At 48.6% G+C, this 25,144-nt stretch overlaps 1 protein-coding gene across 6 annotated transcripts in view; it reads left to right on the top strand.

Annotated features, from left to right (window-relative positions):
- Window positions 1-318: 318 nt before the first annotated feature.
- The window catches only part of SMARCA2 (SWI/SNF related BAF chromatin remodeling complex subunit ATPase 2), a 124,311-nt gene continuing 99,485 nt past the window's right edge, over window positions 319-25,144 (top strand). The window contains exons 1-5 of one of the 6 annotated variants that reach the window (XM_080987690.1): window positions 319-460; window positions 11,585-11,843; window positions 17,530-17,659; window positions 23,040-23,363; window positions 24,384-24,485. In XM_080987690.1, the coding sequence (XP_080843816.1) occupies window positions 11,619-11,843; window positions 17,530-17,659; window positions 23,040-23,363; window positions 24,384-24,485 (781 nt within the window). In that variant the 5' untranslated portion in view covers window positions 319-460; window positions 11,585-11,618. Of the gene's footprint in view, window positions 461-1,900; window positions 2,055-11,584; window positions 11,844-15,069; window positions 15,245-17,529; window positions 17,660-23,039; window positions 23,364-24,383; window positions 24,486-25,144 lie in introns of those variants that run through there. The other 5 variants (XM_080987691.1, XM_080987689.1, XM_080987692.1 and 2 more) reach the window with 5 other exon arrangements.

Below are 25,144 nucleotides of genomic sequence, written 5' to 3'. Positions count from 1 at the left end.
AGGTGTGAAATGAGCCCATGCAAACATCGCGCATCGTCTCAGCTGATCCGCGCGCGCCTTGCACCCGCCCGCCAAGCCGGCCTCCCCCTCGGAGCGGGTCCCCGGCTCCGCCCGCCCCTTCCCGAGCAGCCTCGGGAGCGACTCCGCCCGCTGCTGGAGGGGGCGGGCGGGCGCCGTGAGTGGCAGCGGGGAGCCTCCAATCGGGGACCCCTCTCCGCCCTCGGGGCGGGCGCTCCGTCTCGGCGCCGTCCAGTCGGAGGCTCCCTTTGGGCGGCGCGGGAGGGGGGCGCGTGGGAGGAGCCGGGGGCGGCGCGGGCGCGGAGGAAGAGGCGGGGATGGCCGCGCGCCGTGAAGTCATCGGCATAATCCGGTGGCTCGCGCTGGATCTACTCCGGGTGACTCAGAGAGAGAGGGAGGCAGGCAGGCAGAGGGATCTGGCGCGGCGCTCTCCCCCAGCAAGGTAAACGTCCCCCCGACGCCTCCCGGGCGTATCCTCCGCCCTGCGCTGCGCCCCCTCCGCGGCTCGCCGGATCCTCCACTTCGCTCGGGCTCCCGCTTCCCCCAAATCGGAGACCCCCCCCCAGCAAGTCCTTTCCCCCTCCCCACGTAAACAAGTCTCTCCGGGGCCCTCCTCCGTAGAGTGCGGGCGACTTCTTCCCGGCGCCCTTGAAGAAGCCAAAGACCCCCAAGAAAGTTTTTTTGGGGGGTCGCGATCCCCCTTTTCCTATTTTCCCCCTCCCAGGAGGAAAGAACCTGCCGGATCGCGCCCTTGGCTCGCCGCTGACTTTGTGAGTCAGCTGCAGCTGGAGAAGGGAAGGTCGCGGGAGCGAGGAAAAGGCTGCGCGGCGGCGGCCGAGAAGCCGGAGAGAGGCTGGTGCTGCTCGGGTTGCTTTGGTTTCCAAAGCGGAGAGCGACCAAAATAGGCTGCGAGGGGCCGCCGGGTCGGGCTTCCCCGGCCCTCCAGCGCCTGATGGACAGAGCTGCGTTTGTGTGGCTATAAATAAGCAGCGGCGCGCCGAGGAAGAGGAGGATCCCCGCGCCGGATCTGCAGGAGGAATCTGCCCGGGAAACCGAGGCAGGTGCCGGGGGCGGGGGCTGCAAGTTCGCGCGGCGTCCTGCCCCAAGGAAGGCAACGTCGGGGGGGTGGGGGTGGTTGCAGGGGATCCCCGGTCCCTCCCCGGGGTGGAGCTGCCGCCGAGGGCAGGGCGATCCAAGATGGGGAGGGCGGCATTCGGCAGCCGAGCGCAGGAAGGCCATGATAATCTCCCCGCCCGACGGTCACAAACATTACGCACACAAGGCGCAGCAGGGTCTCCAGGGGCCGCTGTCCTCGCTGCCTCCTAGTTGGGCGTCTCAAAACTCAAAAGGAGATCTGAGAGAAGGCCCAGCGCCCCGTCGGGGCTCCTTTCTGCTGCTGCGAAGGTGTTCCCGTGCGCGTCCCAAAATAGCCTGGCTCCCACCCCCCTCCCTCGGAGCAGGAAGGCGCTGTCTTCTCATCTTTACCCCCCCCCCCCGCAGTACATGCATTCATAATATTTCCGGCGAGGGGGCACAACTCGGCGAGCCGTTCTTCCTTTGGAGAGGGCTTTGCGCGCCCGGACGCAGCGGCGCGTTGGTGCGCCCTCCCCCGACGGGCGCCTGCCTGCTCCCTCGCCTCGTTGGTGGCAGTTTCTCGGCCGGGAAGGAAGGGGCGAAAAGTTTTTTGGGGTGGGCTCTCAAGTGCGGGGAGGCGCCGCCGTCTTTGGCGCTCTGGCGTCGGGGGCGGCTGGCGGAGCAGGCGGCCAGCTGGAGGCCGCGTCTCGGTGCGCCGAGCTGGCTGGCTGCGAGAGAGGAAGAGGCGAGGTCTCGGCGCGCAGGCTGGGCTGGCTTTGGCATCTCTCCTCCTTCTCTGCTCTCCTTCCTTCCTTCCCTCCGTCTGCTCCGAGAACCAGGAAGTCCCCGCGGCCGACGAGGACGCGCCCTCCCGTCTGGCCCGGTGAGCGGGGCGACGAGCTAGGCCTGCCTGCGCCGGGGAAGCGCGCCCGGGGCTCGCCTTCGGGGCTCCCTTCGGAAAGGTAACGCGCCCTGCAACAGCAGCAGCAGCCGGGATCGGCTTCCCCTCCCCCCCCGACGGGGGTCGGGACCAAGTGCGCGCTCCGGGGCTGCTTGGCTCTGCTTTTCCGACGCGCGCGCCCTGCAAACTGGAAGCGGAGGCCTCGGCAGCCTGCAAAAGTCCCGGAAGAGTCTCGGATCCGGAGCGAGGTGGCGCGCGCGCGGTGGGTGGGGAGGTCGTGGCGCCGCGACGGGGCGCCCCACGCGCTGCAGGCGAGGATCCCAAGTTGGGCAACTTTGCCGGGGCTCCCGGGAGAGGCCCCGAGTCTCCCATTCGTGGCCGGCGCCATGGCGCGCGCGCGCCGAGCCCGCGAGGGTTTTCCCAGCCATTTGCACGAGGCAAGAGGCGCCGAGGGACTCCTTTCTGGCGACGGGGCGGCCTTGTAGCTTCAAGGGACCGCGCCGGTTGCGTTGCAGCGCCTTGCGGTGTTGAAAAGTTTTGCAGAGCCCCGATTCGGGTTCATGTGCACCAAGAAATGGTGGAGCCGCCGCCGAACTTGGAGGGTTTTTTGTTTTTTTTGCGCGCCCTGGCCGTGAACGTGGCCTGTGACCCGACGGCCTTGGGGCGCCCTTGCCTCCTCCTCCGCTCCCTCGAGGTCCGGGCAATGAATGCAAAGGCCGCCTGGCCTTGCTGCCCTGCTATGCAGCGGCGTGTTAGGAGGTGGGGCAGCTTTTGCTGAGCGAGTTGGCCCATTGTTATGCAAATTGCAGGCACACTTTCTCTTTGTGGACCTAATTGCCCTGCTAGTTCCATTCTTGTCTCTCTCCTCCCTCCCTCCTCCTCCTCTCCAGTCCCTTTGTTACTGCAGGGAAGGGGGGAAAAATATATAGCTGTAGCAGGACAAAATTAGAGGCAGATTTTTTAAGTCCATCTGCAATTCATCAGATGCATAAAACAAAATTCCTTGTTGGTTGTGAGCATTTTGAAGCGCATTCAAAGTTAAGCGTATCGGGTAACAGATGTGGGTTTGACAGAGGTGAAGGCAATGCTTCATTAAGCAAGAATTTCTTCTGCGCTGTGTCTCTGCTTTAAGGACGGTGGGATTTCATGAAAAGTGTTCGCCACCAGAGCTTGTTCAAAGCAGCCTTGGATCTTTCCTTTTGTTCATTTCTGCCGTGTCACATCTGAGGAGGGCTTTGACCAACACCTGAGGCTGCAGACTGACAAGGGAAAAAAGTCCTCCAGCTAAAAACGTTATATTGTTAATTCTGGAATTCTATTTAATACATGCTTTTCAAAAGTTTAGCTGGAATTAATATCCACCCTGTTGCATGTGCCGACTTCTGCTTTGCTTTGAAGTGAAGATCACAAACTGCAGAGGGAGGTTCCCTCTGCAAATTTTATTTCTCTTTTAAACCGTTAAACTCCTGGTTATTATTGTTGTAACCTCCGTGATCCGGGCATGAAGACTTCTCAGCTGGCAGCAAATGGGCAGAGGCACACAAATCCTTTGAAGTATTTCCAGTGTGTTCCCGTGGCCTCTGCTGTTTGGGAAGACAATTGTGTTTGAAGCTGCTTGCTCCCCCAATTTGCTCAGAGTTAACTTCAGCTGAGATTCTCTCAAGTGATTATTACCTGAAAGCTAATCTGACATTCCTGCAAGGAAAGAAGATGATGTAGCCCTCGTTTTAACCACAGTTCTCAAACGTAATGTGGGGATAAAGTTTGCCACTGTTAGATTATGGTTCTTAGTGTGAGTTTTTGCATTTTGTAACTTTTCCCTGTGGGACAGAGGCATAGAACCCCTTGCGGCAACACCAACAGAAAGTCCTGTGGCATCTTGGAGACCTGACATATTTTCCACGGGACGGACTTTTTGAGGGTCTGTCCACAGAAGCAAATGGTATAAGACATTTGTTAGTCTTTATGGTGCCAGAAGAACCCCCAAAACCTCTGGTATTTTGTCACGTTGCTCTGGCTTGTTGAGACATAGCTGTCAACTTTTCCCTTTTCTTGCAAGGAATCCTATTCGGAATAAGGGAATTTCCCTTTTTAAAAAAGGGAAACGTTGACAGCTATGTTGTTAAGAGCTTTGCACAGAGTGATTGATGCTTTGGGCTCCTACTTTTTCATGCCTCCTTCCCGCCAGGCTACCATATTCTCTTAAAGTTCCCAGCTAATGCCTTCTCCATTGGATGTTAGGAGACAGCGCTTGTCTTCTAAATTGGCTTGACGGTCCCTCGTGGAGTGGAGCTGCCTGGGTCCTTTGCACGATGCAAAGCTCCTCTTCCGTGTTGCTGTTCCTTCTTGCCCACCTGTTGGCTCTTTGTTCTGCCTCTCAGGCCGCGTCTCCCTCCTGCTTTTGCAAAATACTTCTTATGCCAGCTGTACTAGGAGACTGTGGAGGGCTGAGGCCCCCCTCCCTCTTCCCATCCCCAGGGAGGGTTCTGGCCCATGCTTTCTGAAACCTGAGTCCTGGCTTGTTTATGAGTCTGTTCCGAGATTATTTGTCGTTCTTGGCAGTTTGTCGTTCTTCTGCCTCCTCTGGGGGCCCTGTCCTAGAGTTTGCAAAATACCAGTTTTGCTCCCAAACGGTAATTATCCCCCCCCCCCTTCTGTAAATTACATCGACACAACGGTTGGAGTTATGGAGGCTGTTATCTAGTTGATCTGCTTTCTAATAATGTGCAGACAATAATCCCTGACGAGCCTTGGAGGAAAATAGATAACGCCCAGCTTTTGTCTGCTTTGGACTTATCCATGTTTTGCAGGATAACTTGTGAAGAGGCTTGTTTGGCGCGAAGTAGTGACGAAATTCAAGGCTGTTCCAGTGTTTTTGCAGCCTTGAGCTGCTCTGTGTAGCTGAGCCTTTGCCAGTTTGAATCTGCTTCTTAGAATGGACTGCCCGGCGCTGTTGGAAGTTTGCCAGGCGTGTTTTGCAACTGACGGGGGTCCGCTTGCGACCCCTTGAAGATCTCTGGGGGGCAGGTTGGTGGGTTTGCCCGACTGGCCCTTTCCGGTGAAGCCTGGGCCTGCCAGAAGCGCCGGGGCTTCACATCAGTGTCAAATCTAGATAGTCCAAAGATGAACTTCTGATCTGGCCACCCCGATCTAGAGCCAGAATAAGGGGGCGCTTTGCCCTTGCTCCCTATTTTGGCGCAGTGGGTGATGTTATGATTGCTTCGGGGAATGTGCCCCATGGGATTTTAAAGCTCCAGAAGACAAATTGGGTCCCCCCTGCTCTGTTTGTCAGTGTGCCATCCCTGCAACGTAACACTCGTGTCAGTGTGCCATCCCTGCAACGTAACACTCGTGTAAATTGGACTAAGAAGGGACAGTGGTGGCTGTGTCACCTATTCTTTCTCTCTGCAAAGGTGCTGAATCTAATGCATATTTTTGCCGCTTGTCCCGTGCAGTTCGGCTTCAACCTGCGCTGGTCAAGGAAGAGCTGCTGCTCCCATTGCTCTCAACCAGATGTCAGCAAACTTTTTCAGCAGGGGGCCAGTCCACTTTCCTCAGACCTTGTGGGGGGCCGGACTATATTTTGGGGAAAAAATATGAACGAATTCCTATGCCCCACAAATAACCCAGAGATGCATTTTAAATAAAAGGACGCATTCTACTCGTGTAAAAACACGCTGATTCTCAGACCATCCGCGGGCTGGATTGAGAAGGCAATTTAGCTGGATCTGGCCCCCCAGGTCTTAGTTTGCCTACCCATGCTCTCAACCCTTGTGCGAGAAAAAAGAAGAAGTCCTTATTGTAAAATATGCAGGGGTGGCAATCCGACGAATGAGTTCTTGTAACTACATCGGTCTCTTCATATTTTTCCCCATTTGTATTTGCTGTTATTGCTTAGCGAATTTATTGGTTGGAACTCGATAGTCTCTGTGAATGATGGGAACAAACAGAAAATAAACAGGACTGTACAAGGGGGTTCTGAGATTGCATTCATATTGTGGGCTTTTGCAGCCACTAAATATGCTTCCTGGTGTCTTTTCTAGCTGTTAACGTATTATTTCTATAATACAGTGGTCCCTTGGTTCTCAAACGCCTTGGTATTCAAACAACTTGGAACCCAAACACCGCAAACTTGGAAGTAAGTGTTCCAGTTTGCGAACTTTTTTTGGAAGCCGAACGTGCTCTGTTTTGAGTGTTACACTTCTGTTTTGAGTGACACACTTCTGTTTTAAGTGTTACGCTGAGGTCTGTCTGTTTCTGCTATTTATTTTGCGTTTTTGTTTTTGCGGCTCTTTTGTTTTTGTGACTGTGTGGAACCCAGTTCAGCTACTGATTGATTGATTGTGTGACTGCAATACATCGTTTGTTTCTTTTATTTTATGGATCAGTGGTCTTGTTTGATAGTAAAATTCATGTTAAATTGCTGTTTTGGAGGTTGTTTTTAAAAGTCTGGAGTGGATCAATCCGTTTTGCATGACTTTCTATGGGAAAGTGCGCCTTGGTTTTGGAACGGACTTCCGGAATGGATTAAGTTTGAGAATCAAGGGACCACTGTAATGCATTCTTAATACAAAAACCCAGAGAGCCTTTTTTTTGGCCAAATAATATTTATTTGTTTTCCAAATTTTAAACATATCAACGCCAAATTACATCAAAATTAATGCAATTTTCCCGAAGAGTTGACTTCCCGCTCTTGGTCCTAGATGCATTCCTGCTTTCCCCCGTTGCTGGTAAAAACGTACCGTGTGTTCATCCCCATGAGGTTGGGGTCCAATTCCCACTCGGCTGTGAAGCTGCCGCCAGGGAGCCCCTCCCTCTCAGCGTTGCCTACCTCTCAAGGTTGTTGTGAGGATATAGTGGGGAGAACAAGAATATACTCTACCTTGGAGGAAAGGTGAGATAGAAACGCCATAGGAAATAAACTTCGTGTGGAAATAGCCTCAGTCCTAAATGGTACCATTGTCAAAGCAACCGTATATTAAGTTTCTAATACATCAGAAATGTTGCTTCTGGTGCATAACTCTGGCTAAATCTAAAAGAACATGCTGCACCCATTGCAGGGGTGTGAAGATAACTATTTATTTCTTCTTTCGCACTGGCTAGATAGCAGTTTCTGTTTAAATTTAGCCTTCCTGATAGCAGTTCTGCATTTTCAGGCAGTGCTAGGAGGCTCCACTACATTGGACTGGCAGTCCCTTGTCTCTTGCAAAACACCTTCCAAAGCCACCTTTCCCTGGAAAAAAACCCACAAGATGCAGTTTTGTGCGTTTGAAACACTTCCTTTTGTGATGGCGTTTAGTGGGTGGGGGACTGATGAGCCCCCGGGGACTCTGCACGTATGGTTTGTTTTGCACAGTCTGGCTTTGGAGGTATTTACATGTCTTGCCCTGCAAGCAGTGGGAGTCCCCAGGTAGATGACTTTAATCCAGCCCAGTGACTCTTGTTCCAATTGCTACCTGGCTTAATCAGAGGAAGGATGAGGTGATTAAAACACAAGAATGAAATGTTTGCACAAATATAAAAAACGCACTGGAGTAATGAAGTATTGCTGAGTATTTAGCGCTGGACTATAAGAGGATGGAATTGGAAGAAAGAGGTCTTAGGCTGTGTTTCTTTTTTTAATAATTTGATTTTAAATAATATAAACAAATTACAAGCAACAATTCCAAGTCCAAATATCGAGATTACTCTGAATCTCCTGACTTCCCCCCACCCCATGGATCCTATTGATAATATTTACAACTGCGTATCAATCTTTATCCTTTTAAATTATCCATACTTTCTGTTACTTTAAAGTGTGGTGGTTAAAATCCTGCCAATGTTTTAACTTGCTTGCAGCGGTCTCGTATGTGAATCACAAACTTTCCCCATTCTTTTTCTAAAGTTCTGGTCTTCTTGATTCCTGAGCTTCCCAGATAATTTTGCCGTTTCGGCGTAGTCCGTCTTGGTTTGCCGTTCTTTTCTAGGAAACCCAGCCAGATGGGCGGGGTATAAATACTAAATTATTATTAGTAGTAGTCAGGGTTGTTTCTTCCTTCCATCTCTGGCGTCTTTGACTGTGTTTCTAAGGCTCCCGTGTTGTTGTTTTCTGGTAGGATGAAATGGATGATGTAGCAGCAGACGGGCTCCTGTTTGAACCCTTTTCATACTAGGTGTGCTTGTTCCAATTCAGGGATGCTTCACACACCGTGTAACACTGTGCAGTGGCCAGTGCCACTCGCCAGCTGTTGTCCTTCTGTTTTCTGGTCATTTAGTCCAGCCCCTTGCGATGCAGGAATCTCAGCCATGACAGATGACCACCCAAACTCTGTTTAAATACATCCGAGGAAGGAGAGTCCCATCACCTCCTGAGGGAGACAGTTCTGCTGTCGGAAAGTTCTTCCTGACGTTGGGCCGGAATCCCCTCTCTCGGAACTTGAAGGCATTGGTGCACCCAAAGTGCAAAAGCAAAGCCTTCTACGCGCTTCAAACGCTGTAGGTTCTTGGTTCCAGTGTCAAACAAGGTGGCTTCTCACAAGAACCCAGCGTTGCCCTCTCTTCTCCCCAGGGTGCTTTCCACAGTTGCCGAATTTCTGTCCTGGAAGACCCATCCCTCTGTTTGGGGATCTGTGGGGTTTGGGGCCCCAAAGGGGTCTGGCCATAGCTGTCAACCGTCCCTTATTTGGCGGGAAACTCCCTTATCCCAGCGCCGTGTCCCGCTGCTGTCCCTTATTGATGATGTCCCTTAAATTTCCCGGGTTTCAAAGGAAGCAGCTCCTCTCCCTCCCTCCCTGCTGGTCATGGAGTCTAAGAACAACTGGGGGGTGGAACTTGCATGCCTTATGCCGATCAAATTGACCACGTTGCCTGGGGACTCGCTTTTGCTCAGTGCTACCCAGCGGAAAGGTGACGGTGGTTTTCCTTGCTGCATCCCCTTTGCCGGGTTGCTGCACTGTGGGAGCCACCGCTTGAGGCTTCGTTTGGCTGCTGGCTGGGCTTTCTGCCTTTGGCTCGGAGGGGCTCAGAAGTTGAACATATCTGTGCCCGGAAAATCCCTTATTTTGGCTGCTGATCCCTTATTTTTGAGGCTGCTGGTCCCTTATTTTCAAATCAGTAAGTTGACATCTATGGGTCTGGCAGGTAATGTGAACAGAGGCAGCAGAAGCCAAGATAGGCAGAAGTTGGGAAGGGAGAGCTTGGTCTGGCAAGGTGCCCTCCGAGGAGAGGGTTTGCCAACACCCGGTGGATCTAGGTTGGTTCTTGAGCTCACCTGAGTCGATGCTGAGCCAGGTGACTGGTGCGGCCGTGTCGCAGCCGAGATGGTGGCATTGATCGGTCCAACTCTGGCAGCAAACTTTGTGGCGGATGCACAGTCCAGGTGGGAAGATGCAGGGATGGCAGTGGGAATTCCTAGTAAGACTCTTTTTTCTCTTCCCCAACATCACCCTACAACTCTCTTAGGACAATGCCCCTGTCCGCCCGCTGTAGGTGGCTGTCTTGGAGAGGAGTGGACTGTTAGGGGTCTCGGTGGAGTGGCACATGCCACTCAAGACGCAGCATGCTTGGAAGAATGCAGTGGTACCTCTAGTTATGGATTTAATTCGTTTCGGGGTGCCGTGTGCATCCCAAAAGATTCATAACTAGAGGCGCCGTTTCTGTGCATGCGCGCGGCTCAATAGAGCGCTTCCGCACATGCATGAGCGGCGAAACCTGGAAGTACAGTGGTACCTCGGGTTACATACGCTTCAGGTTACATACGCTTCAGGTTACAGACTCCACTAACCCAGAAATAGTGCTTCGGATTAAGAACTTTGCTTCAGGATGAGAACAGAAATCGTGCTTCAGCGGCATGGCAGCAGCAGGAGGCTCCATTAGCTAAAGTGGTGCTTCAGGTTAAGAACAGTTTCAGGTTAAGAACGGACCTCTGGAACGAATTAAGTATTTAACTTGAGGTACTACTGTATACACTTCCAGGTTTGCCGCAGCCGTAACCCAAAGATTCTGCAACCTGGAGGTTACGCAACACGAGATACCACTGTACAGCTGTACTTAGCATGGCGGCATCCTCGTTGAGGGGAGAAAGATACCCACTTTCTAGGAAACTCTGCTCTGAGTCTTGTTCTTGTCATTCAGCCTATTGGACTGCAGTGTTTGGCATGTCTGGTTGTGCAACGGGTGCCTGCTAAAATTGTGTGTGAAGTGGCATAAAGCGCAGGCCTCCATAGGTCCTTATTTTGTCTGTTCTCTCTCTCCCCCCCCCCCATCCCTCCAAGGTCTTCACACGTGGGCCTGCGTGACTCAATATCTCTCTGGACTCAGGGTCCTGGATTCCGTAGCAGGAATTTTCCATTTATTCCTCTGTGGCTTCATTGCAGCCATCCAAATTTGCTCAGTCCTCTGTCATCACTATTTCACATTTACTGCAGTGTTGGGGAGGGGCGATTTTTTAGTTGTTCTTTTTTTATTATTATTTACTGTATTCTGTGCTTTTATATTGCGTTTTTACGTTGCGAGAGGCCCTGAGACCTGTGGGGTGTAGGGCGATATGCAAATCTAATGATAATAATACATTTTAATATAATGGGTTGTATCTTACAGTAGGCCCACTGAAATCCATGTGGGCAGAAAAGGAGGAGACATGCTTTGGTGCCTCTGTGAGCAAGTGTTGGCTTGATGTATTTAGGAGACGTCTCCTTCATTGGTAGCGATACAAACAGATCAGATTCTTAACCCTCATCAAAATCAGTATCTGTATTCCAAATGCAAGCAAAGCATTCTTGTAGCAGAGAACTCTTGTCTCAGAGATACTCCCATGGCCCTAATAAACTGTTGATGACCACAAGTCTGAGAACCTGTGTCTTTTGTTCCCATTGAAATGAATGGACATTGGCTGAGGCCCATTCACTTCCGCTAGTTTACTCTGAGTAGTGCTTGGTTGGATCAAGCTCAGCATCCTCAGAGTTTAGATTACCGTATTTTTTGCTGTATAAGACTCACTTTTTCCCTCCTAAAAAGTAAGGGGAAATGTGTGTGCGTCTTACGGAGCGAATGCAGGCTGCGCAGCTATCCGAGAAGCCAGAACAGCAAGAGGGATTGCTGCTTTCACTGCACAGCGATCCCTCTTGCTGTTCTGGCTTTTGAGATTCAGAATATTTTTTTTGTTTTCCCCCTCCAAAAACTAGGTGCGTCTTGTGGTCTGGTGCGTCTTATAGAGCGAAAAATACAGCCGTTATTCTGCACCGACAGAATGAGTTTTCAAAGGCAGGGTTAAGGATCTGTTCTGTCCTTCACAGATAGCGTCCGGTTCCTTTCTCTGGAATGCGCATTTGTCTTTTATCATTTATATCAATTTATATACGTTATAAAAAGAAAACGTGCGATTTTGATCTTAACAAGTCCGGTTTGTTTAAAAGTTTCTGGCTGGAAACCTAGCCAGATGGGCGGGGAAGAAATAATAAATTATTATTAAATTATTATTATTATATTTTCATGGCCCTTTAGGAAGTGAGGCAATAACTGCAATTATTTCCGTACGCTCTGTTCTAATTTAAGCTTTGCATCGTTACTTGGCTGTGGACAACTGACCTTCACATTGTGTTTCTCTCCCTGCAGCCGGATCGTGGACTGAAAGCGAGACAGAGAGCAGATGGCTACTCCGACAGATCCTGGCGCCATGCCTCATCCTGGCCCTTCCCCGGGGCCAGGGCTCTCTCCCGGACCCATACTGGGTCCCAGCCCAGGACCAGGTCCCTCGCCCAGTTCGGTGCATAGCATGATGGGGCCGAGTCCTGGACCTCCGAGCGTTCCGCATCCCATGCCCGCTATGGGACCGAACGATTACCCACCAGAAGGAATGCACCCCATGCACAAAGTAAGCATTTTCAGTTTTTCCCCATGTTGTGCACGTCTTTTTTTTCTTCAAACTTCTTTATTAGTTTTCACAATATTGTAAACAAACAAACAAACAAACAAACACATAAGACAAACAAACATAAATCATAGCCTTATTGAAAATTACACTTATTAACTTTGTTAGGTGACTTCCTCCCTTTCCCTTGGTTGAATTTCATTGCATATCCTTTTAACGGTTTTCCAAATCGCAGTTCTTATAAAATTTAACTTAAACATTAACATCCTTAGATCGTCACATTATGACATTAAACATATTAATTCATCACTTAACATAAATAAAATCCTTAGCCAATTAAATATCTGCAAGCTGTTTTCAGTTAATTTGACTTAACAAATTTAGCTAGATAATTATTAAATTTAATCCACTCTTCCTGATACTCCTCCTCCTTCTGGTCGTGGACTCTTCCGGTTAGGTCGGCTAGCTCCGAAAAATCCATCATCTTCATCTGCCATTCTTCTATCATTGGTAATTCTTGGGTTTTCCAGTTTTTAGCTAACAAAATACGGGTGGCAGTTGTTGTGCACGTCTGATGTCAGTAGGGTCGCTTGCATGGCAAACATTGGTGGCTGAAATTCCCTTTTTCGCACAGCTATTAAAAGTGCCAAAGCCCCAAGACACCAGGACCTGATGGTCTATCAGCAAAATATTATAAGACGTTGTAAGACTGGCTCATCCAACCTCTAGCAGAAGTATCTAACTCGATTTTGTGAGGGGGCAAAGCCCCTGAAACCTGGAAGCAAGCTTATATTACTCTGATTCGTAAATAGGGTCAAGATAGATCCAGTGTTAAAAACTACAGACCAATCTCCCTACTCAATGTGGATTACATTTTTTTTGCAAATACACTGGCCAACAGGCTAAAGAAGGTTTTATCTGAGTATATTCATAAAGACCAGGCAGGATTTCTGCCTGGAAGACATATGAAAGACAACATTAGAAATGTTGTGGATATTTTGGGGAAATTAGAAGCAAGAAAGAGTTGTAAAGCAATGTTAATGTTTATTGATGCAGAAAAAGCCTTTGACAATGTATCTTGGAGTTTTATGTTTTAGATAACTTTATTAAAAGTGCCAAAGCCCTGCGCTCCTTTTGCATTTAGCCGCCGACTGGACAAGGCTGAAAAGCAGTGGCTGTGCCTTTGTGTTCCAGAATAATCACTTTAAGCTTTATATTATCTAAGTAAAAGGGCAGACGGTGATCCTGTGATACGGAAATGCATTTGACTCCTGCAACTGAGCAGCGCTTCTGTAGCGCATGGATTGAATGCTGCAGTTATGGCAAATAGTTTTGACTTAGGTTTCTGCAATCCTATATCCATTTACTTACCAGGGCGTTTAGTAGCATTGAAGACAACGGGACTTACCTCTGATGAGCCATGTCTAAGATGGCGCTGCCAGTTTCCTTTTGAAGAAGGATGGGAGTTTGGAAACCAAAGCAGTATATTTTGGATGCTGTCCTGAAGCTTGAACACCACCTACTGGGAATGGCGTTTTTATTGAAATCACTGGATCTTTTATTGAAATACAGGATCCAGGCATTAGAAATCACGCTGTGTACTTACCCAGGCTTGTAAATGGCTACTCGATCTTGGTGGGAGTCTTGTAAGGCCACATCTGTACAATAAAAGAGGGAAGCTTACAAGTGGAATATTTTCAACGTTTTCCCAAATGGAAACACATCACAAATGGCGGATGCTGTTATGGGTGGGATAGCATAACTTTTGAGGTTCTTAATTTTTGTAGGCTCAGCTGGCAGTGTTGAGCTAGCACCTTACATCCCGATCCTGAGTGAGTTACGTGGAAGCAAGTTCCCCTGAAATTGCTGGGGCTTACTTCAGTGTAAGGGACGCGGGTGGTGCTGTGGGTTAAACCACAGAGCCTAGGACTTGCCGATCAGAAGATCAGCGGTTTGAATCCCCGCGACGGGGTGAGCTCCCATTGCTCGGTCCCTGCTCCTGCCAACCTAGCAGTTCAAAAGCACGTCAAAGTGCAAGTAGATAAATAGGTACCACTCCGGCGGGAAGGTAAACGGCGTTTCTGTGCGCTGCTCTAGTTTGCCAGAAGCGGCTTAGTCATGCTGGCCACATGACCCGGAAGCTGTACGCCAGCTCCCTCGGCCAATAAAGCGAGATGAGTGTCACAACCCCAGAGTCGGTCATGACTGGACCTAATGGTCAGGGGTCCCTTTACCTTTACCTTTACTTCTGTGTAAACGCGCCTGGGCAGAGCTCCCGGGCAGCTTTGCTCTCATGCAAACAAGAGTTTATTTGCCTTGGGGCTCATGAATGATGGGAGGTTAGTGGTTTTCTCTTTCTTTATGACCCCGAACTAAAAGTAAAGGATTTATACTTTAGAAGTGGCGGTGATGTTATTTGGAGTGTGTGTGATACAAACTGTGTTTAATGGGACTTGTATATTTTCAAGTTCCTACTCTGATTTGTATCCCTCAGTTTCTTGTGAATTTGGCACAGCCCCAGGAACAAAAAGTTCCCCAAGAATAAGTGGGCTGCGGTATCACCTCCTGAAGGGGAAAGATCGCATTGCACCAAAGGCCACGTAGAGATCAGTTACCTCAGTGCTTCAGGTTAAGGTTTTGAGAACTTTAAAGCCCTACACGACTCAGGACCTCAATACCCCAAGGATCGCCTCTCCCCATGTGAACTGACCCAGACCCTCCATTTGTCTATGTCCCCTACACCCAGAGAGGTTCGGAGGGTGGCAACAAGAGAGCGGGGCCTTTTCTGTGGTGGCTCCCCAGTTTTGAAACACTCTCCCCAGAGAGGCTTGCCTGGCGCCATCATTACATGCCTTCAGGTGCCAGGCAGAAACATTCCCCTTTACCTTTCATCCATTAAATAATCTGTGGCCTGTAAAAGTGTGGGGGAAATGACTTATTATTATTAATGATTTGTCTGTCTGTCAGTATGCTTTTGACTATGTTTTTGTCATTGATGTTCTGTAATGTGTTTTTAATGTAGTACACTGCCCTGGGAGCTTTTGATAAAGGGTGGTATATAAATTGATTGAAATAATGCAAATACTGATATAATAATGATGACAGCTGGTTGGTTGGCGACAAATCTGCCTTAAGGTGTGCCCTGGGAACATCTTGCCCCGCCTTCATCTTCCTCCCTCACCTGCTTCCTTCTTCCCCATTCTTAACGGATCTGCCAACTGCCATGGAACATTCTGGACCCATAAATGCCATAGGGAGGAAACTCCCTTCTTGGACCTCAGCCCACCTGCTCTGAAGCACCTTCTGCCCACGGCAAAAAGGCCATTTTCGGTGCGTCTCCCACTGCTTTTCCACGGTCCCGTGACTTCGAAACACCTCGGTCCGCCTTGGCAAACATCTCCATCGTAAGAAAGGCTGCTTGTGCCAAGGGCATCGTTTTCAGGAGAGCTCTGGTTCTTTTTCAACACTAACAAACTGCCCTTCCCAAAATTGAGAATTTCTAGCGCTGTAGTTTTAATTATGTGCTATTAGGGATAGCAGCGGTTGTTGTTGTTTTATCGGGAACGCTGTGCCTTCGAGAGAAAGGAAGAAATGGAGTTCCTCCTCTTGAGCAGATTAGTTCGAAAATGCCGTTGGGTATAAAGGAAAACTTCTGGCCGTGCAAAAACCTGTTGCGCTGTCTTGCAGCTCTTCCCACCTCCCCAAATCTGGAATCATTTATTCTTCCTTTTGTAGCAGAGTTCTGATTTTCCTCCCAGCTTCTCTCGCTTTCTCTCCATCGCTCTCAACACTTGGAGGCCTGGACATGGCCTTGGCTTGGGGGGAGAGCAAGAGATGGGAGCGCGGCAGCTGTGTGTTTGTGTTTGTGTGTGTGTGGAAGGGGACGGGGAGTGTGCATGCGCACACATGCGCGAGTCTGTGCGCTGCCCCCTTTTCTCCGGAAAGCAGCTGCTGACTGCTCCTTTCCCTTTAAATAACGGCTCCCCAGTGCTCTGCATTTGCAGCTGGCAAGGGAAGTAAATCTTCTATTTCCTCCTGCGCTGATGTTTTTGCTTTTTTTTTAAAATAAAAAAACCTCCAGGCTTGCAATTTCCAGGTTTCCTTTGCATGGACTTTGCTGTGTTTCCCCAGCTCCCCTCCCTGCCTGTTCAATTCTGCCTTCCGTGTGAATCTCATCCTGACCCCACATTGCAATATCTCACTTCCCCTGGGTGAATCCAGTTGTCTTCCATGAGTTTCATTCTCATTGCTCAGATACCTCCTCTTTCTTTCTTTCTCTCTCTCTCTCTCTCCTTCTCTTTCTCTCTTGACTGAGTCTGAGTCTCTTTCTTGCTTCACAAATTCAGTTTTTTGCTGCAAGGGCTCCGTGAGGTTTTTCTGCTTCTCCTTCCTCCTGCCCCATACGAAGGGCTGGTTCCTACCATTGAATATTCACATTCAAATGGTCTTGGGGATGTTCTGGGGTGGCAGTTGCTGCTCATAGCGCCCCAGACAACACATCTCTTCTTCTGAGCTCTTTGCGTCTGTTTCCGGGTTATGGAGAGCAGAGGGCCTTCTCGGTGGTGGCACCTGCCCTGTGGAACGCCCTCCCATCAGATGTCAAGGAAATAAACAACTACAGTCATACCTCATGTTATGTCCGCTTCATGTTACGTTCTTTCAGGTTACGTCCTGCGGCAACCCGAAAGTACCAGAAAGGGTTACTTCCGGGTTTCACTGCTTGTGCATGCGCAGAAGTGCAAAATGATGTGATGCGTAGAAGCAGCAAATCGCAACCCGCGCATGCGCAGACACGCCGCTGCGGGTTGCGTTCTTTTCATGTTGTGAACGGGCCTCCAGAACGGATCCCGTTCTCAACCAGAGGTACCACTGTATCTGACTTTTAGAAGATATCTGAAGGCAGCCCTGTTTACGGAAGGTTTTAATGTTTGATGTTTTATTGTGCTTTTAATTCTGTTGGGAGCTGCCCAGAGCAGCTGGGGAAACCCAGCCGCATGGGTGAGGTATAAATATTATTATTATTATTATTATTATTATTATTATTATTATTGGAGTGGTTTTTGTGGTCACTGCCATTTGCTTGGCTGCTGCCAAAGAGCAGGAGATTATCGCAGCAGCACTTTTGGCCCAATGCACCACAACAGGGCTCTCAAGAAATCTTGGGGTTCAGCGAATGGCTTTTGAAGCTGCTCTAAGTTACGTTCGGAATGAGAAAAGTCAAACACGCTTGAATCGTAAAGGGACAGTTTCAGAAAAGATGGGTGCCGTATCGCGTAAAACTCTCGCCGTGTTCATTTGATGCCGTCGGAGCTCCTTGAGTCTTCAGATTTCTTGGTCTTTTTAGCATTGTGTTTTAGATGTTGACCTAGGGTTGTAATATTTCAAACATGGACGGAAAAGTTGTTGAGCTTTGGGGGCAAAATTGCTTTAAAAATGCCGCTTTTGAGCTATTTTTATGGGAAAACTGCACTGCTGACATGGACTGCCATACGTCCGGATTTTCCCAATTTCCACCTGGACTCTGCTGCCCACCTCTGTTCCCGGTATGTCTGGGAAAATCCGGACATATGGCAACCCCAGTTGACCTGATTTTAATGCTATTTTGTGTGTGTACATGTCTAGAGACCCATTTTTTTCTGAAATGATGGAGCAGTCCAGAAACATATGCATGTTTTTCCTCTGTTTACAGCCTATTGATGGTTTGCATGAGAAAGGAATGGTGGAAGACCTGCACAACAGCGCCATGAAGACCGCAAGCATGAGGCCCCCTCACCCTGGCATGGGGCCGCCCCAGAGCCCAAGGGATCAGCACAGCCAAGGTGGGTTTTCCAGGGGGCTGGCGATATAGTTGAGGTCGCTCTTAAGATCTGTGAAGCCGCTCGCTAATTTGGACAGGGTGCCTTGTGCCTTTGGTTGTCAGATTCTTGCTGGTTATTTTGGTGGTGGTTGTCTTTCTGCCTTTATTTATAAAAGGCTTTTGAAGCTGTTATAAAGAGCTAAATAAACTTTCCCCTGGAGAGGCACTCCTTCCTAAAAGTTTAGGCTCAAAAAGAATTGCAAGGAAAGCAAGTTTAAGGTTACGTTCGTAACTCCAATTATGTAAAGTGCAGGACACGTAAGTGGCAAACATGGAAGTGTATTTCTGGGTTTTTGCCGCATGCGCAGAAGCGCTCTACCGTGCTGCGTGTGTGCGCAGAACAGGCACATCCAATTGCGGAAATCTTGGGATCTGGCTGGAGCTCCGGAACGGATCCTGTCCGCAACCGGAGGTACCACTGTATTTTTTGCTTTCATTGGGTGCGTTTTCGTGTTTTGGAGAATCTGTATTTATTAGAAAATCAAGAAATTATTCACACGGTGGAACAAAACCACATGAGCACTGTTTGTGGAATGGAAACTTAATACAGCGAGATGAACTGTCCCGTCCGTCTGTTTTCCCAAGGATATCCCTATTTCTAAATATGAAATGGCCCTTGTCACCCAGTCCAACTCTGGCTCTGCCAGAAACTTCTCTCTAACTTTCTCACTAACCGGTCAAGTCTCTCCCTCCTTGCCTTTGGAGCCTGTCCCAGTTGCCACAAGAGGACCTGGTAGCACTTTTCCTTGTGATTTTTCTGGATTCGCGACGCCTCCTTTAGTTGCAGCCTCAGCTGTTCCAACCAAAACATAGTCAAATAATTTCCCCCCATGCCTGTCCTGCCATGGAGCGCCCTTACAGGGGCTCCTATGCCTTTCGCCTTTGTTTTGTGTTTGGATAAGATCCCAGAAGGGCAAATGTCCGGGCTAGAGAACGAAGGCAGAGCCCCATGTTTGCATGCAGAGAAAGCAGACAGAAAGCATGGCTTGCCTGCAGAAGGTCCTGGGTTCAAATCCCAGCATATCTGACTAGGGTTGGGAAAGACCCTGTCTCAAATCCTGGCCAGCTGCTGCCAGCCTGTGCAGGCAGTACTCAGCTGTAGGTGGGCCTGCGATCTGGACTGGAAAGGGCAGTTTTCTATATAATGTCAGACTGATGATCTATCTGGACTAATCCTTTGACTGCCAGCATTTTCAGCCCTCCGGCAATGGCTTCCTAGGAAGGAACTCTTGGTTACGTCAATTAAATTCTTGCTTAGCTCATAGAATCGGAGGCTTGTAGAGCTGGAAAGGGACCACAGCAGTCATCTAGTCCAGCCCCACCGCGATGCAGGGATTTTGGGTTGGATGAGTCTGTAGCATTGGAGTTTGTTTGCATTTATTCAGAGTTCATTGGAAAGGAACTATTATTATTATTATTATTATTAATTTACTGCCCTATACCCAGGGGTCTCAGGGCAGTTCACAGAATAAAATCAAGATATAAAACCACAAAATACCTAATAAAAATAACAACGCCATAGCCCCCTCTAAAAGAGCCACATTTTAAAAGGGCATTGGATGTCAATCAGCCCAAGGCCTGGTTAAAAAGGAACGTTGTTGCCTGGTGCTTAAAGGTGTATAATGAAGGCACCAAGTGAACTTCCCTGGGGAGAGCATTCCACAGACGGGGAGCCACTGCAGAGAAGGCCCCGTTCTCGTGTTGCCACGCTCCGGACCTATTGAGGAGGGGACATACAAAGAAGGTCATCAGATGATGATCTCAGAGTCTGGGTAGGTTCATATGGAAAGAGGCGGTCTTGAGGTCCTGAGCCGTTTAAGGCTTCAGAGGTCAAAACCAGCACTTTGAATTGGGCCCGGAAACTAATTCGTAGCTGTTGCAGTCGGACCACGATCAGTGTAATAAGCTCAGACCGTCTTGCAACCTGGCCGCTGAATTCTGCAGCAGCTGAAGTTTCCAAACCGTCTTCAGAGGCAGCCCTACGTATAACGCATTGCAGCAATCTAACCTTGAGGTCACCAGAGCGAAGGCAACAGAACTATATGGGTGGGTGCTTGCTTTGTGATGTTCTTGCTGAGGAAGCAGAGGTGTGGTGGGGAGGGAAGCCACGGAGAGCCTGCTGCAGTTTTAATTTGCATCCCTTCAGTAAGCAGTATTCGGGGCAGGCAGATGTTTGCCGGACCAAATAAAAAGGTAAAGGGACCCTTGACCATTAGGTCCAGTCATGACCGACTCTGGGGTTGCGCACTCATCTCGCTCTATAGGCTGAGGGAGCCGGCGTTTGTCCGCAGACAGCTTCCGGGTCATGTGGCCAGCATGACTAAGCCACTTCTGGCGAACCAGAGCAGCACACAGAAACGCCGTTTACCTTCCCGCCGGAGTGGTACCTATTTATCTACTTGCATTTTGACATGCTTTCGAACTGCTAGGTTGGCAGGAGCAGGGACCGAGCAATGGGAGCTCACCCCGCCGCGGGGATTCGAACCGCCGACCTTCTGATCGGCAAGTCCTAGGCTCTGTGGTTTAACCCACAGTGCCACCCGCGTCCCGCCGGACCAAATACATGATGTGAAAATGGTGCAACCTGCCTAGGCTTTAGCATTGTGCACACCTTGTGTGCGGGATATATCCTCCCCTTCGTGAGTTGCATCTCCTTTTCCTTTGCCACCCCCACTGCCTGCCTTCTTGGGGGGTTTCCTTGCATTCCCTCAGCTGACACATCCAGCCACTTTTTTTCTGCTGCTTACGGAGGGCAGGCCAGGCCTCGGAAAGGTCAAACGTTCTCGTCGCGGCATATGCCGCGCAGCTAAGCTCTGAGAACAGAAGGTAAGCATAAAATACAGTTAATCTCTGGCAGTTTCTGAAAACAAATGAGCAGCGGCAGAAGTGCATCGTTCGGGGGTCCCTTCCCAGAGGAATTCACGGTTGAAACTGAGCGCTTGGGATGGTTTCGGTATTTAGATAAGGCTTGCAAACACTCTGCAATTTAAACAGTTGCCTGGCATTCCAGAAGCTCAGATGAACAGAAAGGGAGTTACTTATTTTGGAACGCTATTATGCCTCCAAACTCTGCAGGCAGCTTCCCCGTGTCCCCTTTTGAAAACACGAACGTTGCAATCAGAGGGATATTTATATATCCTCCTCCTATTGATGCTGGGCTGCCTGCTTTTTGTTCTGTTCCTATTAAAAAAGGAAAATGCGGCGGGCTTTAGAAGGAGTTACATTCATTCGAGCGCCTGGCCCAGCACCCAGCCGCCTGAGCAAACAACGTGTATTCGCACCTCGAGACGGTTACAGCATAAAACCTCGTTCTAGCCTGACATATCGTTGCATGCTTACGTTGCCAAAGGTTTCCCCCAGATTGTGTCCTGGGGGGCTCCTGTTACTTTACTCCTGGAATAGTATTGTGAAAGTGGAGAACAGTGTGTAGCAATAGATACATAGATAGCAAGGCTAGCCCAATAAATTTGGGGACATCTAAACATCCCCTTACAGGACGCGGGTGGCACTGTGGGTTAAACCACAGAGCCTAGGACTTGCCGATCAGAAGGTCGGCGGTTCGAATCCACATGCTGGCCACATGATCCGGAAGCTGTACGCTAGCTCCCTGTTCCTATTAAATTCGAACCGCCAACCTTCTGATCGGCAAGCCCTAGGCTCTGTGGTTTAACTCAGGTACTTTTAAACTAGGTACTAAACAAGGTGCTGTGCTATAAAATAAATAAGACAGTATTATAGATGATGAGAATTAAAATTAATTTATTTTCTTACTTGCTCTGATGATAGTCATTTTTTGGATGGGGGGCTTTTATCCATTTCTGTAGTCACACAATCAATCAGCTGAACTGGGTTCCTCACAGTCACAAAAACAAATGAACCAAAAAAGGCTAAAAAAAAAAAAAAAAAAAGGAAAATAAATAGCAAAACCAAAAGCGCCAAATACAGTGGACCTCGAACTTAATCCGTTCCGGAAGTCCGTTTGACTTCTGAAATGTTCGAAAACCAAGGCGCAGCTTCTGATTGGTGCAGGCGCCTCGGAAACAATTGCTGACAGCCGCATTGGACGTTCGGCTTCCGAAAAACGTTCGAAAACCGAAACACTTACTTTTGGGTTTTTGGTGTTTGGGAACCAAGGCATTTGAGAACCAAGGTACCACTGTACTTTAAGAATACGGAAGCAAGCATCAGAGACTGAGAGACTCCTTGGGTTTAAAACCCAGGACCTTTAGGTATCTCTAACTTGAATCTTTTGGAAACCAAGAACCTTCTTTGTATTATATGCATGCCCTGTGAACCCACAGAGCCGTGGGAAAGTGGAAACACTGTCCTAATTGGTTTGCACACCATAATCATAAGTTTGCTCAACGACACACGTGCAGCTGATTTCGGCGGTATACCATAAATGTCTTGCAAGCTCTTAAAATGGGAATACCCAATTGGTTTTTATTTTATATGCTGTTTGGGAAAGCTGACTTGGCAAAATACATTCGTTGAAAGGTGGGCTATGAATCCTATAAATAGATGAAATATCTATGGAACTTAAAAAAATAAATAAATGCATAGATCGTGTTTACAAAAAACCCAGAGGCCTGCCTTCTTGGGATACTGGGTTCCGCTATCCTGAAAAGTGTAAGGGAATTATTCCTCTATGCGACAGTGGCTGCGAGAATTTTAATAGCATCAAATTGGAAAGGAGAAAAAATACCCTCAAAATTGGAGTGGCAACAAAAACTAATGGTGTACGCAGAACTGGCTAAGCTATCAGGAGGAATAAGAGATCACGCAGATCAAGTATTTTTCAATAAATGGGGTTTATTTAAAAGTTACATAAAAGACTACAACACTATAAAATCTGTGGCAGCCTTTGAATAGCTTTTGTTATACACTGAATAGTTGTAAAGAAAGTACAATATCTTGGCTAAGCAATTATTTTAAACAGACACAAACAGTGAGCTAGATAAATACACATTTAAAGCTAGATGGAGCTGGCGGGAAGTCAGTGGAACTAGAAGAAGACTGTGATAAAGTGTAATAGAGACTGACAATTCTTTGGTGTTTATTTGTTATGAATAGTTTCATTTTTAAAAAAAAAAGTTTAATAAAGTATATATTTTTTTAAAAAAAAGATTCCTATAAATAAATAAATCCAGCTCGTTTACCAGAATGCTAGGGGGAAATAATGTGGCCGTGAGTGGCAAGTTACTCTTTGCTTATTGTCTCTCCCCCCTGCCCCCCCCCCGGTGATCCTTGTTTCCTAATTAAGCTGAGCCACTCTGCCGCAAGGAAAGCCTCTTACATTTTTCAGGAAATGACGGCGCTAATTGCTCTTTTGCTTCTTCCAGGCTACATGTCTCCCCACCCGTCGCCCTTGGGACCGGCCCCCGAGCATGTCTCCAGCCCCATGTCCGGAGGGGGTCCCACTCCGCCCCAAATGCCGCCAAGCCAGCCGGGACCCACGATGCCAGGAGACCCGCAAGCTATGAGCCAGCCCAGCCGAGGACCTTCGCCCTTCAGTCCGGTTCAGCTGCACCAACTCCGGGCGCAGATTCTGGCCTACAAGATGCTGGCCAGGGGGCAGCCGCTGCCCGAAAACCTCCAGCTTGCCGTCCAGGGGAAGAGGACTCTGCCCGGGATTCAGCAGCAACAGACTCTTTACAAGCCAACGGGTAAAACTGCCGGACTCGGTCAGCTTCCTCTACAGTCACCCTTGTGCAAATTACTGTATTTTTCGCTCTATAAGACACACTTTTTCCCTCCTAAAAAGTAAGGGGAAATGTGTGTGCGTCTTATGGAGCGAATGCAGGCTGCGCAGCTATCCTGGAAGCCAGAACGGCGAGAGGGATCGCTGCGTGGCGATCCCTCTCGCTGTTCTGGCTTCTGGGATTCAGAATATTTTTTTTCTTGTTTTCCTCCTCCAAAAACTAGGTGCGTCTTATGGTCTGGTGCGTCTTACAGAGCGTAAAATACGGCAGTTGAAACAAACAATGAATTTAGCACAGTAGTTTATTGCACAAAACTCACGTATACATGTACAAAACTCACATACACTTACGTTAGTAACGGATATGGCCTCCACTATTTTTAAGCAGCGTTTGAACACGGTTTGGCATGGAGTCTACTGGTTTTGAACAGTCCCTGTTGATTTTCGGATGCCTGTACCACACTTGAATCAGCGTCTGATTGAGGTTCTCCATAGTCGTACAGTCTACAGCATGGAGGCGACTTTTGCATATAGCCTACAAATTCTCCATGGGATTGACGTTTGGGGAATTCCCTGGCCAATCAAGTACCTGTATTTGCTGCTCTGTCCTCGCTTTTGATGTCTGACAGGGGGCTAGGTCCTGCTGAAATATCCCAGCACCGTCAGGATACCTCTTTTCCATCTCTGGAATAACTCCCTTTCGTAGAACCTGAACCTCTTGGCCATTATGTGGCTATTGCAGACCTGCATTTTACAGTGTGCAAGAGGCCTCAGTTTTCTCTTTCCTCCAGCTTCAGGCTGGCCCCACAAAATCTAACTGCGTGAGCATTGCATACATGCTCTCTACAACGGGGTTTGAACTCTCTGTGTGTGCCTGTCAGGGCTTGTGACGTAATTCACTGCAACTCCTGATGGAGGTGCAATAGCTACTGGAACCTGCTTTGGTGTGGCCCATTCTAATGGAAGGAAAATCGTCTTTTTGCAGTTTTTGCAGCACATGCCAATGCCCCCCTCCCAGCTGGACCAGGAGCTGCCTCAGGAATGCCAGCGCACACGGCTGCCATGGCCCCCAAAACCTGGCCAGAAGGTAAAAAAGAAAGAAAGATGTCGGCAGCTCTTTTATATCCAGACCGTTGACATAACAGAGAGAGAGAGAGTTGAGAAAAAGAATAATGTTGGGTTAGTCAGTCCTTTTCTTAAAAAACACACACAACTCCTTTGCTGTACAGTGGGACCTTGGTTCTCAAACTTAATCCGTTTTGGAAGTCCGTTCGAAAACCAAAGCGTTCCAAAACCAAGGCACGCTTTCCCATAGAAAGTCATGGATTGATCCATTCCAGACTTCTAAAAACAACCCCTTAAACAGCAATTTAACATGAATTTTACTAACTAACGAGACCATGGATCCATTAAATGAAAGCAATAATCAATGCATTGCAATCACAGAATCAACCAATCAACCAGTAGCTGAACTGGGTTCCACACAGCCACGGAAACAGAAAAAAAGAGCAACAAAAACGCAAAATAAATAGCAGAAGCCAACACCTCAGCGTAACACTCAAATCGGAAATGTAACACTCAAAACGGAGCATGTTCGGCTTCTGAAAACAGTTTGCAAACCGGAACACTGACTTCCAGGTTTGCAGTGTTTGGGTTCCAAGTTGTTTGAGTACCAAGGCGTTTGAGAACCAAGGTACCAGTGTATAGCAAATTAAATATTATTGGACTGTAATGATTTTTTATTGA

The sequence above is a fragment of the Podarcis pityusensis genome (genome assembly GCF_964106645.2).
Source record: "Podarcis pityusensis genome assembly, chromosome: 17".
NCBI classification, from domain to species: domain Eukaryota; kingdom Metazoa; phylum Chordata; class Lepidosauria; order Squamata; family Lacertidae; genus Podarcis; species Podarcis pityusensis.
The sequence above is the reverse complement of the archived record's forward strand: the minus strand, read 5'-3'. Positions and strand labels throughout refer to the sequence as shown.